At 43.6% G+C, this 21,578-nt stretch overlaps 1 protein-coding gene across 5 annotated transcripts in view; it reads right to left on the reverse strand.

Annotated features, from left to right (window-relative positions):
- slc4a10a (solute carrier family 4 member 10a) overlaps nucleotides 1-20,405 on the reverse strand; it is a 48,702-nt gene extending 28,297 nt beyond the window's left edge. For 2 of the 5 annotated variants that reach the window (XM_031558407.2, XM_031558410.2), the window contains exons 1-2: nucleotides 20,000-20,404; nucleotides 12,682-12,711 (exon numbers count right to left, since the gene is read on the reverse strand). In XM_031558407.2, coding sequence (XP_031414267.1) covers nucleotides 12,682-12,711; nucleotides 20,000-20,047 — 78 coding nt within the window. In that variant the 5' untranslated portion in view covers nucleotides 20,048-20,404. Of the gene's footprint in view, nucleotides 1-2,055; nucleotides 2,141-10,066; nucleotides 10,388-12,681; nucleotides 12,712-19,999 lie in introns of those variants that run through there. The other 3 variants (XM_031558409.1, XM_012840491.3, XM_031558411.2) reach the window with 3 other exon arrangements.
- Between the last annotated feature and the right edge of the window lie 1,173 nt (nucleotides 20,406-21,578).

A 21,578-nucleotide genomic window follows, 5' to 3' on the forward strand; every position in this document is an offset into this window, starting at 1 on the left:
TGTGTCCCACACCGTCGGCACTAGTCGGACCCCTATCGGCGGCTTTTTCAGCTGATTGAGCATGAATCAGTGGCGGCACCCCGTCGGTGAGAGAGATCACGCTGATTGGCGGTTTCAGCAACGTTTTCTAAATCGGAGGGTTCATAAATCTCTAGCTCTCGACACAGCCTGTAATTTGCCTATTTATGATTGCCCCCACTTAGTGCGGTTTCTCCTTATTTTTCACCTCCGCCTCTTTCTCAACCAAAAGACCAAGGGCAGACAACGCCAGTGCCACTTGCATTCTTATCAGGCATATTATCGTTTAAAAGCTACAGTATATTACGAAACCATCTGCGGTGAGCGAGAGTGGTGTGAAAATGGTAAGCAAACGCTGCTTTGTTTATTATTTGGTATGGAGAGTTAGGTCCTCTCACACAGGCACTAGTTAGCTGTAGTCTTTGCTGTGTGTTCAAGCGCAACTTTTTGGCACAGACAACGCCACAGTCGGCCTTCGTTGCGGCTAGTACTTTGTGTGTCCCTGCCTTTAAAGAGCAGTGAGAGACAGAGCAGGGGCAAAGACACCGACGGCTCATCAGGTGGCCTATTGTTGGGTGGATGTGTCACCCACACCTAACCCTGGGATGAGATAGACCATATCTCTACAGGGAGTCAGGCTGGGGCACAGAAGCACTCAATCTCCCCAAGGAGATTAAGGCAATCCTTCTGAAAATGAAAATGGGTGAGAATCATCAGTCCTCTTATCTCTCTCAGGGACCAGGTTAGTATTCTCTCATGTAAATCCTTCACCATCAGCTCCTTGTGAGCTAATTTAAAAAAAGATGATGTATATCACATACAAAATAGGTTAAATAAATGTGCTGCCGGGAGCTAGTGCTTATATCATCATTTAATTGACCATATTCAACAAAGACGGTAACTAGCAAACAGCGGAGGTGATTTTTGAGCCCGTTGTAAAAACCTGTGATTAATGCTTTGAGATAGAAGCTAGAGGCTTGAAAGGCTTGATTTATTTCCGATATGTCACCTTCTGTGTGAGGCACATAGATCAAATAGAAAACATTGCATATTCCTTGCCTGGTGAATTTTTACTTCGTCCAGATGGGTATTGGGGCCAGCTAAATAAGAACCCTAAAATAATTCTGGGCCACTGTCTCCATGGGAACCAGCCCCAACCAGCCAGTGGCCCCTTGGGAAAAGCCCATTCCCCCACACCCCAGCACCATGTCTATGACGTCATCAAAGCGGGACGCAAATCCCTCATCCCACAACCTTCAGAGGACACCTCAGAGGATGTTGATGGAGGGGATTACGATGAGAGCTCCCATCCTGCTTTGTCCTGTACCAGAACTCATGTTGCTCTGATGTCAGGTGGATAATGAGTGCGGCTTTGTGTGTTAAGCATGTGTGTGTGTGTGTGTGTGTGTGTGTGTGTGTGTGTGTGTGTGTGTGTGTGTGTGTGTGTGTGTGTGTGTTTGTGTGTGTGTGTATGCTTGAGTTTGTGTACAGGGAAATATACATGCTAATGCATGCAGAAAACTGTGATCATTTATTCAATGCATCCTGCGTCTCACACACAAGCACACACACACACACTCACTCACTCTCTCTCACACACACACTCACTCACTCTCTCTCACACATACACATAGACACACACACACACTCACTCTTTCTCACACGTACACATAGACACAAAGCTGTCTCTGATGAAATTCACAAAACACCCGCCCACACATGTGCTCTCAACCAGTCTTTAGCCATCGATATTGTAAACAAACAGACACAGACCATAACACAATGAGCCATGCAGCAGAGGGAGAGGGGTCTTAGTGGTCATGGCGAATGCAACATCATTTTGTGGCCCGCAGGTCTGATCGCTCTATTAATAGCTTCAGTGTTGTATGCCAGCTGAGGCGTGATGTTAGATCAGGAGAGAGCAACACCCCCCCCCCCCCCCTCAACACACACACACACACACACACACACACACACACACACACACACACACACACACATACACACACATACAGTCCCATCCCCCCTCCCACCCACTCTTCTCCTGCAGATCTGGAGTCTTCCCAGGATGCACTGCACTTCAAGCGTCACGTGACTCAGGAGCCTACAAGGTTGAGCTGTGGTGGAGAGACCTGCACGAGAGAACACCTGGGCTCAGGATGCATCACACACATGCCACAGAAACACAGAGTCACAAACGACATGCACACACACATGGCACATCCTACACACTAAAAACATACATGAAAATAAAGGGAGTTACATATATACTGTATATGCACACAAAGGTTCTTCTTCCACACACATGGTTTAAGAGATAGAACATACCAGTGCATACCAAGTGTCAAGTATTACACATGTCAAACACACACACACGCATACACACACACACACACACACAAATGTGCATGAAAAGACACAGGCATAGATTTACTATATTTGCCAGCAAATATAGCAGAGGCACACGCATGCGCAGACACACACACACATACACACACACTGACCTTGTGCTCTACACACTCATAAGGGGGTCACACAGTACTGCAAGGCAAACATACAGGGGGATGGGTGTGTGGTGATGCTAGAAGACATCAGTGTGTATGAGCGAGAGAGAGAGAGAGAGAGATAGAGATAGGGGGTGGGGGAGAGTTGGAAAGACCTGTGAGGGAGGAGAGGCCACTGAAAACATCTATGCATTTCTCATGAAGAAAGACGTGTGTGAGTGGGTGTGGGAGAGAGAAAGACAGAGAGGTTGCCCCCCCAGAGAGTGAGAGTGGGAGAGTGGGAGAGTGGCTGTGTACTGACATGTATGTATGTTATGAGAGTGTGAGAGAGCGGGTGCGAGTGAGAGAGATAGAGATAAGAGAAAAAGAATGAGGGCGAGAGTAAGACAGAGCGAGAGGGAAAGGGAGGAAATAGGAGATATATAAAAAGAGAGAGAAAGAAAGAGAGAGAGAGAGGCTGGCACATGTGTGAGTGGAGCTGCACTGGCCTCCTCTCTACATGGCTGGAAGGTTACCCATGTCTGAACATTATGAGACAGTACAATGCATTCGAGATACAATTAATCTTTTATTAGATGTAATGGCATGGCACACAAGGAGTTATATGAATGGTTAATGAATTAACTGTTTATTAATATAAGGTTAAATGTTACAAGAACGGAAAGTAAAACTTGAATGGATAAGTACAACTGTAAATAACAATTGAATTAAGTTTGGCTGCCAATTAGACCAAATATACTTGAATGACCAAATAATCCTGACTGAATGTGATAGAAAGAACATAGAACCCAACCTGAGATGAAGGAGTGAGAGAAATGGTAATGGAGAGACCAACAGACAGAGAGAGATATAGAGGAGAGCAGGGGAAGAGAAGATCTCCCAGCTCAAGGAGAGGAGAGGAGAAGCAGCAGCTGAAAGGTGATGGGTTTGTTTTGGTCTTCCCCTGTATGTGCTGTTCAAATGGGGCTATTTCTGAGACACATTATTCACAATCATGCTTTAGGTTTATATAAAATACAATAGAATAAAATACAATTTAGGCATGTCAGAGAATACTCTAAAAGATCAGTCAACCACTTGATGAGAGATGGATAATAGAACGAAAACAGGGGCAGGATGTATACACATACACAAACACACACACACACACACACACACACACACACACACACACACACTGACACACACACAGACACACACACACACACACACACACACACACACACACACATACACAAACACACACACACACACACACACACACACACACACACACACACACAAACACACACACACACACACACTATATTATGTATTAAGTAAGTGTTTCAGCAAACATACAGGAAAGCACAATCAAGGGCACACACACTGACAAAACACAGACATACCCACACACAATTTAAAACACACAGATCCATTTCAGCAGAGGTATTAAACAGGCAGCAACCATTTTGATACTCTCTCTCACACAAACACACTCTGTGTTTGGCCTTCTTGACAGACGAGAGACGTCTCCTCTCCTCTCCTCACCTTAAGCTCTGAGCAAGATGGGTGAGTCATGACTATCGTCACCTGCCCAAACAACTTATCATCCCACCGCCCAACCACCACCACCTCCCACTCCCAATTGCTGAGGGTTCAACCCAAGCACATGGGCCCAAAAAGCACATGGGCCCAAAAAAGCACATGGGCCCAAAAAGCTTCCTGTCTGTACTGAATGCTCATAAAGAACAGCTTAACCCATTTTTATAAAGCAAAGGAGGCACAGCTCATTTAGATCAATAATACACACCAATGGGCCCTGGCAGATATGAACTCCCTGTGGTATAGGCCAAAGAGAGGCTCTCTTTCTCTTTTCCATTTCTTGTCCTCTTCTCCATTGGTTAATTCCTCCTTGTGTCTCTTTTCATCTTTCACTTTGTGTTCCTGCTTTCTTTCATGTGCTACCCATCCTCCCTTTTCTCTGTTCTTCTTCCTCTATGTTATTTCCTCACCTACTTGTCCACACAGTGTTTCTTTTATCTTTTCTCCTCCCATCCCCGTCTTGCGCTAAGGGGGCAGATGTATGTACGTTGGCAAGCGCAAAAACGCAACGAGCGACTTCAACAAGCCAGTCCTGCCGTACAGGACTTCCAAAAGCTAGTCGCCAGAAAGCGCACGCTGTGTGCCTTTTAATTTTAAAGTTTAAAAGTTAAATGTACTAACCCTAAGAGAAAAACTGGTGCTTGGAATACTGCTTCCGTTGTTTCTGGACGTTTCTCCTATTCATGCATTTAACAAGCAATCTGGATTACAGCTGCTTTTAAAAGGTGGTACATTTTCACCGCAAAATAGATGTGCGCTGTCCCCAGCAGTTTCCTTGCATAGGTATCATTCACGTAATCAGTCACTCCTTGCACTTCTCCTCCCAAATCCCCCACTTTTCCCACAACCCTCCCACAAATGCAAATGCATAAGACCGCAACTTGTCATTCTGTGCTCCTGCAGCAGGCAGAATGCGGTTTCCGCCACGTGGTCTGTTTGCACATACTATGCCAAGGCGCACGAAATGACGCCTAAAATGGGCGCTAACATGTTAGCACATCTACCCCTGAGTATCTCTCCTCTCCTATCACTCTTGACATGCACAGCAGCTGTTTGTGTGTAGATGAGGCAACAAAAGCTTAGGGAGGGAAATGAGAGAATGTATTCGTCACTCACTCACACACACACAGACACACACACACACACTCACACGCAAGCACACACGTGCACACACACACGACCACACACACACACACACACACACATACAACTATTTCTCTCCTGGCACAGTCTTTTACTTGAACTTGACAGCAAGGAGGCAGGTGCAGTGTCTGAAAGTATACAAATAGACACACACACACACACACACACATACACTGCATTTAATTACTGTCTCACCATGGAGCACTAAACTCAATTCTAAAATCAATTAAGACGTCTGCTCTCAATGCTAAACTGAGAACAGTGCACACTGAAGTACAGAATACGTGCTCATCTCAATGGCAGCCTCCTCTTCCCCTTCAACCCCCCTGAAGACCCTTTGTACTCCAGAGTCATTACAACCAGCAGCCCTGGGAGCCACTCTAGGCATCAAATGCTGCCCCTGCCTTTCTAGTGTGGAACAGGGCTCTGAGTACGTGTGTGTGTGTGTGTGTGTGTGTGTGTGTGTGTGTGTGTGTGTGTGTGTGTGTGTGTGTGTGCGTGCGTGCGTGTTTGTTCTCCCAAGCCATCGGTGACACTCACGACTCACAGAACAGCCTTAGCACTGTTATCCTCACTTCAACTCAGTCGTGCTCAGATGTGATCTGTGGCCACAAAGCAAAGACAAAAAACAGAACAGACAGAATACTGTCCTAATAATGTGAACATAATAATAATGCTCTGTCATGTATATATATATATATTCTCTCCACTCCCCTGCTCTATCCTGCCAAGACACCTTTCGTGCCGACCACCACTCACTTTCCCAGCACACTTGGCTGATCCCAGAACTGTCCAGCACATTTTCATTTTAACAGGAGCTACACTCAGTCTCCCCCACTTGCACGAAACCCATGCCTTTGTCTTCAGTAGCCTCTCACTGACAGATATACAGCAGTGACAGCAGAATTCAGACAGCCTGTGGAGAATTCCTCTAGCATTCATCTCACATTTATCTACACTGGAGATCTCAATCACTAAGCCTTTCTCCAGGGGAAATGGCCAAACTAGGATCAGTTTTTCTTTTTTAAATAATCTAATTCTGTGATCAAGAGAGAAACTGATCCAAGGTTTTTATTTTAAGGCTAAAATCTGTACTGCTACCCATGGAATGAGCGTGGCAAGCAAAGCCCTGCAATACATCACCATATGTTAACGTGCAAATGGCCACACTAAAAATGGAGCTGATGACCATTTCCTGGCAACCGAATGCCCTCACAGGCATGCGAACAGTAACATCTGTTTGGTGACTATGTTAGATAACCGCATGGTGACCATTTCAAACACAATGTGCATCACTTTCATGTAGTACATTTACACAACAGATGCAATCGGGGGAGAGAGAGAGGCTAGTTGTTTTGTTATCGGTATTCTTAATGGAAAACACTAACACTAACACTTTCAACCTGGCGCTGAGATGAATGGCACAAGTACATTTTATCAGATAAGCGTTGATGGTGCAGGCAAATCAACCAAGAGAAAAGCTAACAAACGATCTTTGTTCTAACAGTGTGAGGTTAAGAGAGCCTTATTTGTCTTCTTTCATCAGAGTGAGTTAAATAAGTCAACAGTCGAGAGGATCTATCCACAGATACTATTATACACCAGTTTAGCTTCATAGAATGGGATTAATGAAAGATAATATATGTTGGAAATGTATGAAAGCCACAGGTTCCTACCTCCATCTTTTATGGGATTGCCCTCTAGTTTTTCCTTTTTGGAAACAAATTAAAACTATTGGAGAGTGGTTAACTACAGCATTACCAGAGTCTCCACAACTGTGTCTGCTTGGAGATAGGTCCCTTCTACCACCAGAGGTGTCTAAAGCAGAGTCTGCCCTGGCACTAGCTGGGTTTATCACTGCAGTGTGAATTATCCTTAGACACTGGAAGAGCCAAATAAGGCCTAGTTTTACAGACTGGCTGAAGCTAATTATGGATACAGCCTCCTTTGAAGATCTTAATGCAAGATTGAATGATAGTAGGGGTAAATTCTACCAGGTCTGGTCTCACTTCCTACATTTCATTTAATTTCAACTGACTAGTGCCCCATAATTAACTATTTTCATTAACTATTTTCAAGTTCAACACCCCCTTTTTTCTATTTTATTTTATTTATTTATTTCAATTTTATTTCTGTCTTTATTGCCCTGATTGTTGTGTAGTGTGTGTATAGTGTAGAATGTGAATGTGATGTAAAATGTGAGGTGTATGTTGTGTGTTTCTCGTATGAAAAACCAAAAAAAAAACACTTTGATTGTAAAAAAAAAAAAAACAGTCGAGTGGATGAACGAAACAGATGAGAAATGTTTAAAGCAGATATCAGAGACATACTAGGCCTTGCTTGAACTAAATATAGGATTTCAATGGAGATTTTCCATGACAAGTTCAAAATAAGTATTATTTCCTTATCCTTAAAACCTCTGTGCAATATTCCGTGCAAGAGCTTTATGGCAGTTCAAATCTGGGCCAGTATTAAACTCTCTAACCTTCACCTGTGGTTACACAAAATGTGCAGTATCTGTGCTATTAGTTAAGCTGTCCATTAGGACATACCAGTTTCGAATGGAAAAGTTTTTTTCCCAAACATATTGAATTTCCTCTACAGTACAATGCAGTGCAGTGATCTGACTGAGCTGTCATGTCCGGAATTTATCTGCAAAAGGCGGATCAGTAGAGACAGGACACTGTTAGCTAGTGATGCTATCCCCCTCTGGATGCTGTCACATCCTTTTCAAAGGCCCCGGGTGTTAAAGAGGACAGAGGTCTTTACAGCTCTTCATTTGGGGAAAGGGCACAGAGTGTGAGCATGAAAACGAGTTTCTGCACAGGGACTTTGTGATGAGTCCCTGATGTTTTAATCCTTACTGAAAAATATATTGCCAGATAAGGGCCTAAGCATTTCCAAAACCCGCCAACTCTCCGGAATTTAATACTAGAATATTTTGAAGTTTTAACTAATGTCTTCCGTATTTAATAGTTAATAGTTAACTAGACTATTTATGTATTTTAAGTAGTGTTTCCGGTATTTAATTATAGACTATTTAGGTTTTACCCGGAGACACCAGTTAAAACACCTAAATAGTCTAGTATTCGGATATAAACTAATACTAGTTACTCACCAGTTAGGTGATTTAAATCACAGGCAGTATCTTTCTCGTGAAATATAATCATTGCTTCTCACTGAGTATGTATTCTGGCATGTTCACACACACACACACACACACACACACACACACACACACACACGCACACAGACAGAGAGACACACACACACACACACACACACACAATCAATTTCCTGGAAGCAATGAAGGTTACATCCCCACTTTCCAGGACACATGATTGTGACCCAGATTCCTCTTCCTGATTCCTGCCCAGCCTCATACATACAGGCAGCCATGGAGGAAAATGCACAGAGCTCAGCTCAGCACCCACAATCAGTTAGAGAGAGGGAGAGGGAGATGGAGAGGGAGAGAGAGAGAGAGAGAGAGAGAGAGAGAGAACAGTGAGGACACCATGTTGTGCAGAGAGCTACAAAATATACCCTGGAAAACATGCTAGCCGCTCAGCAGAAACATACTGCCACGTGTACATCCCTATTCTTACATCAGCCTGTCCTTTTATCTGTCTTTAAATTAGTACTGCACGTGTAGGGAGAGAGAGAGAGGGACAGAGAGGGAGAGAGAGGGAGAGAGAGAGCGAGAGAGAGAGACAGGGAGAGAGAGAGAGAGAGAGGGGAGAGAACATGGTAAGAGGGCTTGTGCCATATAGCCAGAGCAGCAAGAAGCAGGGGGGATTATCAGAGGGATGTCAGTGGAAGCTGATTGGTCGAGAGAGGAGGGACTGATCCCTACAGATGGCAGCGGTTACTATGGCAATGGCAGGATCAGCATCAGCATTCCCTCTCTACACTGCCACTGCACATCATACACACATGACGGACAACTGGATTACTGGATTACACACACGATTGTGTGTGTGTGTGTGTCTGTGTGTGTTAGTGTGTCTGTGAGTGTGAGTGTGCACAATGTGATCAATTTCACCCACAAATGGAGCAATGTATATTTAGCTCTGATCAATACACTGGTGAAAATGATAACAGAGTATACCTGTTTCTCTACTTTCCCTCAGCACAGGCTATTCACAAAACAAATAAGGGCACTGACTGGCGGTCAGACGGACTGATGGCAGATCAATGACCTGAACAGGTCAGCAGGACAACAATTCCTTTGTCCTTCTCTAGGACCTCTTAAAAGCGAAACAGAGATAGATAGTGTGTGAGGGGGATAAATGAGAGAGAACACGAGAAGGGGGGGGGGAGAGAGAAACACAGAGAGAACTGCAACTAAGCCCATTTGATGATATTGATACATCCACCTAGTCTACAGTCTTCCTTATAATTTGCATTACAGTAAAGGAAAAATGATTGCACCTTCAGACACCTTCAGAAAGCCATCATAGCCTACACTCACATTCCGAAACTGCCAAAACAAAATTAAGACTCCAGATTCGCAAACAAGCCTGACATGCTGACAACACCACCACCTCCCACACAAGCGAACACCACAGCAATACAACAAGAGAACACAGAAGCAATACACAAACAGCACAATACTATCCATCTATCTGCGCTGGGTAACCAGTAATCACAACACCACAACACACCTCTCTCTCTCTCTCAGTCACACACACATTCACACAGTCCTGTCCTTGAGAAATGGCATGTGACTGCACCCCCCCCCCCTACCCCTCCTTTCTTTGCTCTGTTCTCCTCCATCTCCTCTCTCCTCTCCTTCCTTTTCCGTGTCCGGGTCCTACCTGGCAGTTGAAGCGTCCGGGCGGTGCGGAGCCCCCACTCTGCATGCTGCCTGCCCAGCGATGCGCTCGCGTGTGTCTGTGTGTGTGTGTTTGTGTGTGAGGGTAAGGGAGAGGGTGGGTGTGTGTGTGTGTGTGTGTGTGTGTGTGTGTGTGTGTGTGTGTGTGTGTGTGTGTGTGGTGGGGGGATGAGCCGAAGCACAGGGACAGACGCCGAGGCTACGAATCCATCTGAGAGCAGCAACACACTCTCCTGCCTCAGCTTAGATCAGCTTCCTCTTCCTCCCTCTCTCTCTCTCCCTCTCTCCCGCTCTACCTCACACACACTCCCTCTCTCTTTCTCTTTCCCTGCAGCTGCCGACTCGCTTCCTCTCTCTAGCTCTCCTTCACTCTCCCTGTACTCTTGCTCTCCTTCTCTTTCTGTGTCCCTCTCTCTCTCCCTCGACACAGCTGACGAGCCTCTGTGTGTGTGTGTGTGTGTGTGTGTGTGTGTGAGAATGTGTGAGAGTGTCTGTGTGGGTGTGTCTGAGACGCGGAGCCACAACGCTTTAGAATGAGCGTCCGTCCGCCAATCGCTCAGGAGATTAGGATGTCTGAATGAGCTTGAGCCAGAGTTGCGGTCTGAGCTTCTCTTGCTGTGGTATGCGTGTCGTGTGTGTGTGTGTGTGTGTCTGTAGAGAGTGTGAGAGTGAGAGTGTGCGAGTGTGTGCTTATTAGAGTTCTGCATGCTATTAAAGCTCCCATGGTGTCTCAGCATTGCCTGCGCCACCACTGGGGCATCCTGGGAAGTGTAGTTTTTCAGTTCAAATTTTAATTTAATTAAATTGATCAGCAAGGCCTCATTCCAACCAGTTCAGCTGCACATGTCATAACTATTAAGTGTCTGTCATGACTATTATGTGATGGAGATGTATTGATCATTATGATTGAACTCTTTTTAGACACACATTTGAGCATTTGCTTGTGCTTGTACTTCAGCCTCATAATGAAATTTGATTGCATGTAACCAAAAGAGTGAGTTGTATATTGTGGTGAATATGTGTGTGTGTGTGAGATGCATGTGTGAGTGCATGTGTGCGTGCATGTGTGTGTGTGTGTGTTTGTGTGTGTGTGTGTGTGTGTGTGTGTGTGTGTGTGTGTGTGTGTGTGTGTGTGTGTGTGTGTGTGTGTGTGTGTGTGTGTGTGTGTGTGTGTGTGTGTGCATGTGTGCGTGCGTGTACCATCTGGGTACTGCAGTTCAGAGGGATTCCCACAGATCCCTTATGTTGATTTACCGTAACCCAACCAACTCAATCAAATTGGGCTCAACCTAATGTTTTCTTCACATTGTTTGATCTGCCGACTATAACTTCCTGTTGTGACGAGCCAGGCAAGAATTTCACCAACGGCAAATCGGCATGTTTTAGTACTAGCAAAGGACCTATTATAAGACTAGAAGAAGACTATAGCTCTAGGTATAGTCCTATAGTATAGGTCCCCTTTGCTACAGTTTTGGTGATTGGGAGTAACAAAAAGATGGATGTTACGGCAAACCAACAGATTTTTGAAGGATGGCCTAAACATGGTGTCCCTGAGGAACCCAGCAGGCCCACAGAGACCCTGTCTGTCCCGCCTGGAACCAGTCCAATGTCACACGGACATAGCATACTACACACACACACACACACACACACACACACACACACACACACACACACACACACACACACACACACACACACACACAAACTCTCTCTCTTTCCTTCTTTTAAGCTCTCTCTTTCCCAATCTCCTTAAAACAGACACAAAAATCCCACTCATATCCTCTCTTAGACTCTCTAAATCTTCCACTCACCCACAAACACGCAAACTTAACTCCAAACACATCCACATCTATCCCCTCTGTTCCATCTCTGACTACATATTATAAAATTCACATTGAGACTCTCACGTCAAATATTTTCAGCAAATGTGATGGGCGTAATTCTCATTCTCTCGTACACAAAATAATATTGCTCACTTCTCTTATGTCTAAATTCTCTATATTGTGGCTCTCCCACGAACAGACCCCCCCCCCCCCCCCCCCCCCCCACACACACACACACACACACACACACACACACACCCTGAAGCGCAGCTGTGTATTGTGCTCAGAGTTGTCCACTCGGTGCCTGTGAGCGCTGGTCAGGCCATCAGGTGCTCACTCCTCAGCCCCACACAAGCTCGTAAAATGCACTGCACCATGAGGGGGAGCCTGTTCTCCACACGCACAGCTCCAGGCTAACATATAAACGTCCTTCTCAAGGTCAACGCAGCAGAGCGAGCGAGCACACATAAACACACACAGGGGGGCGGGCACCCACACACACACACGCACACACACACAATCCCTCTGTACTGCATGCATTTCACTCTATTGGTGATGTCTTTACACTCCAATGTTGATGGATGCCAGTCAGCTATGACGGGGCACACATCAGCACAGCATGAACTCGTGAGATAAATAAAGGAATGCATGTAAATATAGCATGCAGTGCACACAAGCCAGAAGCAGACGAGAAGCAGCCATTCAGCAGCGCACATGACATACTGCATGTCTGAGGCAACATGCCCAAGCTGAGAGCGTGGCGAGGACTCACCGCTTCACTCTCGCTCCCTGGACTGTGAACCTGTAAAGAGCACACAGTCAAATGTCACCAACGTCCTGTAGTTCCTTCACACCTCTTCATATATGTACATGGATGAGGGACCTGTCCGTGGTCCTGAAATTCTTCACTTCAAACCCAAGACCAATACGCCACTGTTTACTACAAACATTTGGACCGTTTCTGTTTGCAGGGACCATTGTTGTTTTTAATATAATTTGACATTTATAGCATATAATCCTTTATCGGTGTAATAACAAGTGTGAGAACCCATGTAGCAAACACACTCAGCATTTTGTAATTGACCTGGCTTTCATAACTGCAGGATGAATCATACTGCCCCATCCCCAAAATAAACAAATGAAATAATAAAATATCTCTGTCTAATTAGAGGCGCACAGATTAATCAGCCAGCTCATCAAACAATGTGTACTCACCCCAACCACACGGCAGTACACACACATACACACAAGACAGACACAAACAGAGATACCTTATCCTTTTTAAGGAGATAATGTGTCCCTTTAAATCCCTCTCTCTGTCTCTTTCACACACACACACACACACACACACACACACACACACACACACACACACACACAAGCACATAGATACCAATAAACCCCTTTGAATTCCTCTCTCTCTCACAGAGACACACAGACACACAGACACACAGACACACACACACACACCAGATACACACTCAATTAGCATTCTGAGCACAGGCTGCTTTGCACAGACTCCCACAGAGTTACAGCTGAGCAGGACCAGGGACAGTGGCCGAGGCCGAGGCTCCCGCGCCGGGGGGACAGAATGATGGTGGCGAGACAGGCAGGAAGAGGAGGCTCAGCTCAGCACTGCTCTCCTAGTGACTCACCAAGGTTGTAATAGTTTTCTATTTTCAAATCCTTTTTTTTTATTTAGTGATTCAGTAGTTTCAGGTTAGATTTTATTTTATGGACTCATCTCTATTTCATTTTAGTTTCAGTTTTAGTTTTAGTCATTTTAGTTAAGGACAAACGCGTGCATTTTACAATGCATTCACTTGTACCGCTTTCACTATTAAATTGGAAATAGTCCCATACAGGACTCACACGTTTCCTCCCTGACATATTTTCCCTGACTTCTTCACTTGATAATGGCCTACCTCCATTAGGTAGCGGGTGTAGGTCCTGAGGTGCTATATCACCATCTTAAGGTTGTCAGCTATAGCTACACACTGTACACAGAGTTTTGGGGGTGTGAACCCGACGCCTTGAATGGATACAACGTCTTGAGACGACATTGAATCGATTTCCTGTTTTACCGTATTTTCCTGACTATAAACCGCACCATATTTAAAACGCATTATAGTATTTTATTACATTTTATAAAACAACCCTGTGTATTGGCCGCACCAGTGTATTAACCACAGTTCATTCAATGTTACATCATCCTGTCACATGAAACTAAGTGCCATGTAGTTGTGGTGCGATCACTACTAGCCTTTTCAAAGTTGTATGAGATGGGCATCTCTCCTACAGAGACAGTTTATGAGTCAGGTATATTTAACATCTTAGCGTTTCATTTGCACAGAGTGTGTTAGAGAGATGAGGCTGGACAAACTCTAGACAGAAAGGGGGCCAGCCAATCAATTAATTGATTAATTTAATGGGCAGTCATTCAGTTTTTGTGTATTCATGTAACGGTACTACAATTGTCAACATCTGTTTCTGGGTATGTGTGAGTATATATACAGTATGAGCCACATAAGCTAATGTAACATATGCTTTGGGCAGCTTGTATATTATTTTGTAAGACCTTTCCAGCCTTGCAAACAAAATTCAGAGGTGCTATAACCAATATTTTTTTATTGAGAATACTTCACCCTGTTGTTGTTTTATTCTCACAGCTATCCAAAATGTATAAACTTTGGGGGGGGGGGGACTATAATTGAGGTCTTCCTAAGCAGTGAAACAGCTGCAACTTAATACTTCACATGTATTGGTTAAAATTAACCAATCAAAAGACTTCCACAGGAATGTGCATCCTGGTCGATTGTTTGCCAGTGGCCCACACACTGAATGGAGGGGTGTGCACTTATCACAGCTGATATAAGTTAGCACGAAATGCTAACATCACTTCCAGCATGTATATGGACCTAAGAGGAACACACAAACATTGTGGTTCAGCAGAGCTCCTGTTTTAAGTTCTTCTCACTGTCCACCAGCCAATTTAATATCTAGTCTGGGGGAAAAATGACCTGTAGTGGTCTAGACTAGTCTGTGAATGGGTAAAAAAAAGAGAAAATCCTGCCATATCTAACCAATCAAGCCAATACTCTAGCAGTCAATCATGTGCCCCTGTTCTGCCAGCAAGCATGCAAGCAACCGCAAGAAGAAGAAAGGGAAGAAGAATTTTTGTTTAGCTTTTGACATTCAAACTTACCAACTTTGACAACAAACAAAACTCTAACAACAAACTACCCGTTCAAAAAACCCTGGTGATGTGTTTTAACTGATTCCCCAAACAAAATTGCCTGTTGTTTCATTACAACTGAAAATGTTCAGTGTAACATGAATACTTGAAGTTTGGGATTGTGTGTGTGTGATAGTAGCGCTCGCACCACAATAGCATGAGGTAATGTTTAATAAACTGCGGCTAATACACGGAGGTGGTCATTACACAGGTTTGTTTCATAAAATTACATAAAATATTGTAATGCGGGTTATAAATAGTAGGGGAAATAGCCGGGAAAATACAGTATTTTCCTATACTGACCGGCGTACTATACATCATCCCTTACAGAGTGGCATGCAAAAGTTTGCCCACCCCATGTCAAAATTTCTGTAACTGTGAATAGTTAAGCGAGTAAAAGATGATCTGATTTCCAAAAGGCATGGAGTTGAAGATGACACATTTCTTTAACACTTTACGCAAGATTACTTTTAATATTTCCATCATTTACAGTAAGGAACCGAAGCAAAAGTTTGGACCCTGCATGGTTCCCTTTGGCAAGTACAGTGGAACCCCTGTATCTGCTCATTCAGTATCCTTGGTTTCAGTTATCCGCCGTTCACCGTGGCCAGAAAATATGTGAAACAATAAAAAAATAAACTGTACGTTTTAAATTCTGTGCCACTATGCCTTGCCGCCCCATCACGTTTAAAGGTACATTGTGTAGGATTTAGTGGCATCTGGCGGCGAGGTTGCAGATTGCAACCAACTGAATAGCCCCGCATCCCTTTCCAAGCATGTAGGATAACCTATGGTGGCCGTTGCCATAAAAACGTGAAAGGTCCCTTTCTAGAACCAGTGTTATGGTTTGTCCATTGTGGGCTACTGTAAACATGGCGGTACAACATGGCGGACTCCATGGAAGGAGACCCGCTCCCTATGTAGATACGAAGGGCTCATTCTAAGCTCATAAAAATACAACAATTGGGAGTTATCGGTGACTATACACGAATAAAAACATAATTATAAATACTATTTTCCATTTCTGCTAATAGATCCCCCTAAATTCTACACACTGTACCTTTAATACATAAGTCATGTTTTTAGTGCATCTCATTTCTCATTCAGTCAGTCCTTGACTCCTTCATCCTTGCATTCCCTCCTCGTTTCCTTCACGTTTATACAGGAGGCAGGGGCAAGGATGCAACGAAAGAAATGAAGGAAGGAAGGAAGGAAGGGTTGACAAATAAAGAATTGATATCTACCCTTTTTCATTGCTCCATCTTCCATAAAGGGTTAAGCAAAAACATAAGAATCTTGTTCACATTCACATAACTTTTATTACAGTGTATCGTTATAATTGTTTTATTGTGTTATTAGTTGTTGTTGTTGTTAATGACTTATTGTGTGTCATTTATAAATTCAACTTTATAATAGGTATGCATTTACCCAAAATATAAGTTATAAATGGTGTTCCCTACTATCTGTGGTAGGTCTTGGAACGTACCCCCCATGGATACGGGGGCATTACTCTATAAGCTTGTGAACGCTTTTTGTAGCCAGCTAAACGTTTTTCAAAACTTGTTTGGAGGATTTTTGCCCATTCTTCCTTGCAAAAGTGTTCTAGTTCTGTGAGATTCTTCGGCCATCTTGCATGCACTGCTCTTTTGAGGTATATCCACTGATCTTCAACTTCAGCTTTTTTACAGACGGTGTGATGTTTGCTTCCAGAATTTGCTGGCATTTAATTGAATCCAATCTTCCCTCTATCAGTGAAATGTTCCCTGTGCCACTGGCTGCCACACACACCCAAAGCATGATCAATCCACCCCCATGCATAACAGTTGGAGAGGTGCTCATTGCGGCTAAAATAAGATCTATTCTAACTTCATCAGTCCACAGGACTTGTTTCCAAAATGCATCAGACTTGTTTAGATGTTCCTTTGCAAACTCGATGCTGACTTTTGTGGTGAGGACAAAGTGAAAGTTTTCTTCTGATGACTCATATCGGGTCATATGTGTGCAGGTGTCATTGCACAGAACAGTGCACCACCATGCTAAATCTTTCTGAACGTTTTTTTTGCAGTCAAACTGGGGTTTGATTTGCCTTTCTATTCAATCCTTTGAGCAGTTCTCTCTCAACTTGATCTCCACCATTCCTGTTAACTGCCCTTTCTTGCCATTACATTACAAACTGAGGAAATGGCTACCTGAAACCACTTTGCTATCGTCTTATAGACTTCTCCTGCTTTGTGGCGCCCCAATTATTTCAATTTTCAGAGCGCTGAGCAGCTGAAGAGGAGCCCACGCCTGCTGATTGTCGGGACAAGGTTTGAGGGGTCTTTTAGGAGTATTGTTAGAGCTTTCGAATTTGCATCACCTGACCTTTCCTAACAATCATAGCCCTAACAAGCTAATTAAGCTAATTAAGCTAATTATACCTTGGTAACAGTTATCTGATTGCTAAAATCTCTCTGGTGCCCAAACTTCTGTTGGTGCTCCTTTCCTTATACCCACTCTAGAATTGTACAAAACAACCCCTAACCACACTAATCTTGTTTAAAATGTTTAAAAGAATGTTTCAGCCTTTTGGAGAACAGTTCATCTTCTACTCACTTACCTATTCACAGAAATTTTGACCAGGGGTACCCTGCCATTGTACATTTATAAATGTATATATACATATTCAAATACAATAGATAGACAGATAGATAGATAGAAAAGTAGATGGATAGATAGATTAGGGGGTTGTTGATGGAGTATTACAATTTCAAAAAGCTGTATCTGTTTGACATGTGAAATACTTGACCCAGTAAGGATAGCAGGACAGTCAGATTGTAGCTACTCAGTCCATAGACTTTAGCTGGCAGAAATTCAGCCCCCAAACTCACATGCAAAGCAGTCTTTTTTTGGTTTAAAAAATGTAAGGCAAGATGTTAAACATTACTGACTGCATGTTTACACGTTGTTGTGTTGTTATGGTTTCACTGGGTGTGATGCAACAGCAGAGCTACATCATATGCATGGAGAGTCTAATGAAGCTGTCTATGTGTGTGTGTGTGTGTGTGTGTGTGTGTGTGTGTGTGTGTGTGTGTGTGTGTGTGTGTGTGTGTGTTTTCAGACTAAAGCCCCGGCAGTTTTCAAAGTCTTTATTGTCACGGGCACATGTGCATCTGTTAAGGATTACAGTAATGAGCACTTGCTGAAATGAAAGATATTCAGTATGGAGTGAGAGGAAGGCAGACAAAGACAGACCAAGACAGGGAGAGAGAAAGACAGGTAGAGAGAGACAGAAGAGGGGAGAAGGGGAAAAAGAGGGGTAGAAGGATAGAGAGAGCAACAGATGACCCAATACGGCTTTTCTTTACTGTTGAAGGGTTTGTGCTTGTAGCAGTGAAGCTGCTTTAAGAACACCTTTAATGTTAGTGAAATTTGAAATCGACAAAAATGAGGCTTTTGTTGACATGGAAGCGTATGAATGTCATGTAGAGTTACACTGCTCCACAGATAGGTACCCAATCACCTTTATAGCATGAGGGTGTGAACATAGAACATGGACAAAGGAGCTGGGGGGGGGGGGGGGGGACAAGATTAATTTTCACCACCCCCATCCACACAGCAATGGTGCAAGCGAACCAAGACTGGGACAAAATGGCTGCTCTCACTGGAGGTCCTTATTAACAAATGACCCACCTTACTAGATAGATAGATGGATACTTTATTACATTTACTTATGGATGGATGCTGAAGAAAGTCTACCTGTGGGTCTTGTGAGGCACAAAACCACTGAGCTGCACTGTTTCAGAAAGCTGTGGTTTACAAAATGATCTGACCTGTCTCCATATAATAACTATTTAGCACTTATTGATACAGGTTCCTTAGAGTAACTCTTTCAAAAAAAAAAAATGTTCAGTTATGAATTCTCCTGTGGAAGTAAAAACAGCCTTGTCTGCTACTACAGGTTCTTCAAGTGCAATCATTTCATTGATACTGACTAACTCAAAGGTTACCTCTGCTTTGGTCCCAAGAGACAGTAGGTAAGAGGAGCAGTGATGGTCTGGAGTATCTGGAGCGGAGACTGAACCACCTGTTTCACTTGCAGGCACTTTGAGGAGAAGTTTGAACTTGAGAAATGAAGGCAGAGCTAACATTGGTGCAACCCCCTCCAGTAGCAGGGAATTCCCAACACACCTTAATGCACTGGAGAGTGTCTGGCATCATGTGTTAAGGGAGAACCACATGTCTATTACTACTTGATTGTAATCTCACTGAGTCTGAAAAGCCCTCTTTTTAAAAATAGGATACTGTACTGCCTGTCGTGACAATAGAGAATTACACCGGGAATGAGACATAGCGGATGCAGCATAACAAGATTTGAGGGGGAGGGGGAGGGCTGCCTGCTGAAGATTGGAATGAGGCAACTAGTGACAGACAGTTGAATGTCATATGTGCAACCCTTAACATGGATTTGTTGAATACGTACAAAGACAAGGCCTTTCCGTTACAAATACAGCTTGGAGTGTTCCCTCCTGTTATTACCATGATGCCTCGGTAGGCTACTGTGGGCCCTATATAATAATAATAATACAAAAAACTGACGAAAATCACTGACGAAGACTAGATTCCATATTGTTCGCGTGTTACGATTCATTGGTGGAAAATGAATAATGTAAGGTTAATTTCTTTGTTCCTGTCATGAGGCTACTGTAGTTGTAGGCTATGCATTGTTTTGACGAAGATGCTCAAAGTCAGAGATAAACGTTGGAATTCGCAAAGCGATACAGAAAATTAACAATGTGAGGATGCTCTTTTTCCTTTAGATAAATTAAGTGAGGGGCGTTGAGCCGATTGTCAAATGCGACGAGCGTGTTCTTACCGGCGGCAGAAGCGGCTCCATCTGAGCTCCTTGATCCTTTATATCCATCTCTCCTCCTTTTCACGTCTTCAGTATATTGGCGTTGTTCCTTGCGAGTTCCCGGAGGCTATATTGGACGATTATCTATAGCCTAGTACTTCATATGAACCTACTCAGTGCTATCGCATGTCGTTGACAATATAGCTTATCCCTGCCCCCGTTAATTTTTTTCCGGTTGGAGAGCGCCCTTTCCTTCCCTCACGCACTCGTAGCCTACTACTAGTGTGCAATCTGCGTCTCATGACGCGGATGGTGCTGCACGTGAGTCCATACTGGTTATAGGCTACACATCGAAACATGAAGAGAGGCTTTTTTACGGTACAGATCTGTATGCATCAGGCTGCTATGCACCGTATGTAGGTGTAGGCTACTGCCCACGCACAACAGTATTAGCACACTGACGATGGCAGTAGGTGAACAAGTGTTTGGGTTTCTTGAACCTAGTCGCGAGCGTGCATTCCCCCTTGATTTTCACAGACTGGGAAGGTACGGACAGTGGTCCCAACGCACATTGGAAGCATAGGGCGCTTTACGCGTTGTAATCGCATGCGGTATGGGAAAGAGTGGAAGTGAATGCAGTGTGTAAACGCACAAAGCCCGCACTGAAATAGGAAGAGAGGCATGCTAGAGTTAGCCTCAGGTGGTTCTCATATCACAGAAATCACATCAATCACATTTCCAAAAATCGTTTGCATACAGCATGCTGCGTACGGAACATGTGATCCTCTCACAAAGGAGACACAATCATAGAATGAATATCAGGTGAAAATTAGATGATGAAGTAAATTGTTATCTTGACATAAATGATGACCGCATAGCTCACAGTTAGTGTATCAATTCAAATTGTAAATGGGGCCAAACATTTTAAGACTCCAGCCGTCTCTCGCATGCACACGCGTTTGGCTAAACAATACCACCTCCATAATAGTTCAGACTTTGGCTCCATCTTGTGATGGGTAAGTGCAATACGGATGAGGAAATGCGTTTGAGAGCTTTGTTTGACTAGCTTCTACAACCTGATTTTTGCCTTCAGAAATGCAAAAGACTTAAGTAGCCTAATGGAGGCACCTTCCTGTGTCATAATGTGAAAGTCAGAATTTACAGTTCTGTTATGTATCTCTCTGGGTATTGTGAGCATGTATATAGACCATATTTAGGCAAGACCATAAGGAGTGTGTGAATATTCCAAATAAACCCCAGTCAGCCAAAGAAATTGCGTGTCCTTCGTCTGGTCGATCTAGCGAGAAAGCTACGCTTTTGTAATCAGCACTGATTTTAGACTATTCATTCGGATATATTATTATTATATATAAATAACACCACAGTAATAATTAGTCTAACGGTCAAAATGTAATACATCTGTATAAACCACATTTTAGACAACTCATATGATAGACCATTTAAGTTTCAAAATTGGACAATGACTGGGTACCTTTTTAGGCTGCTGAATAACTTCACATCAACAGTAGGGGTACAGGTTTCTTACCAGAAGATGGCAGCAAAGTTCTCAGTTATTTACTCTTCCCTCTCGTCCCATCTG

This window comes from Clupea harengus, chromosome 21, assembly GCF_900700415.2.
Source record: "Clupea harengus chromosome 21, Ch_v2.0.2, whole genome shotgun sequence".
NCBI classification, from domain to species: Eukaryota; Metazoa; Chordata; class Actinopteri; order Clupeiformes; family Clupeidae; genus Clupea; species Clupea harengus.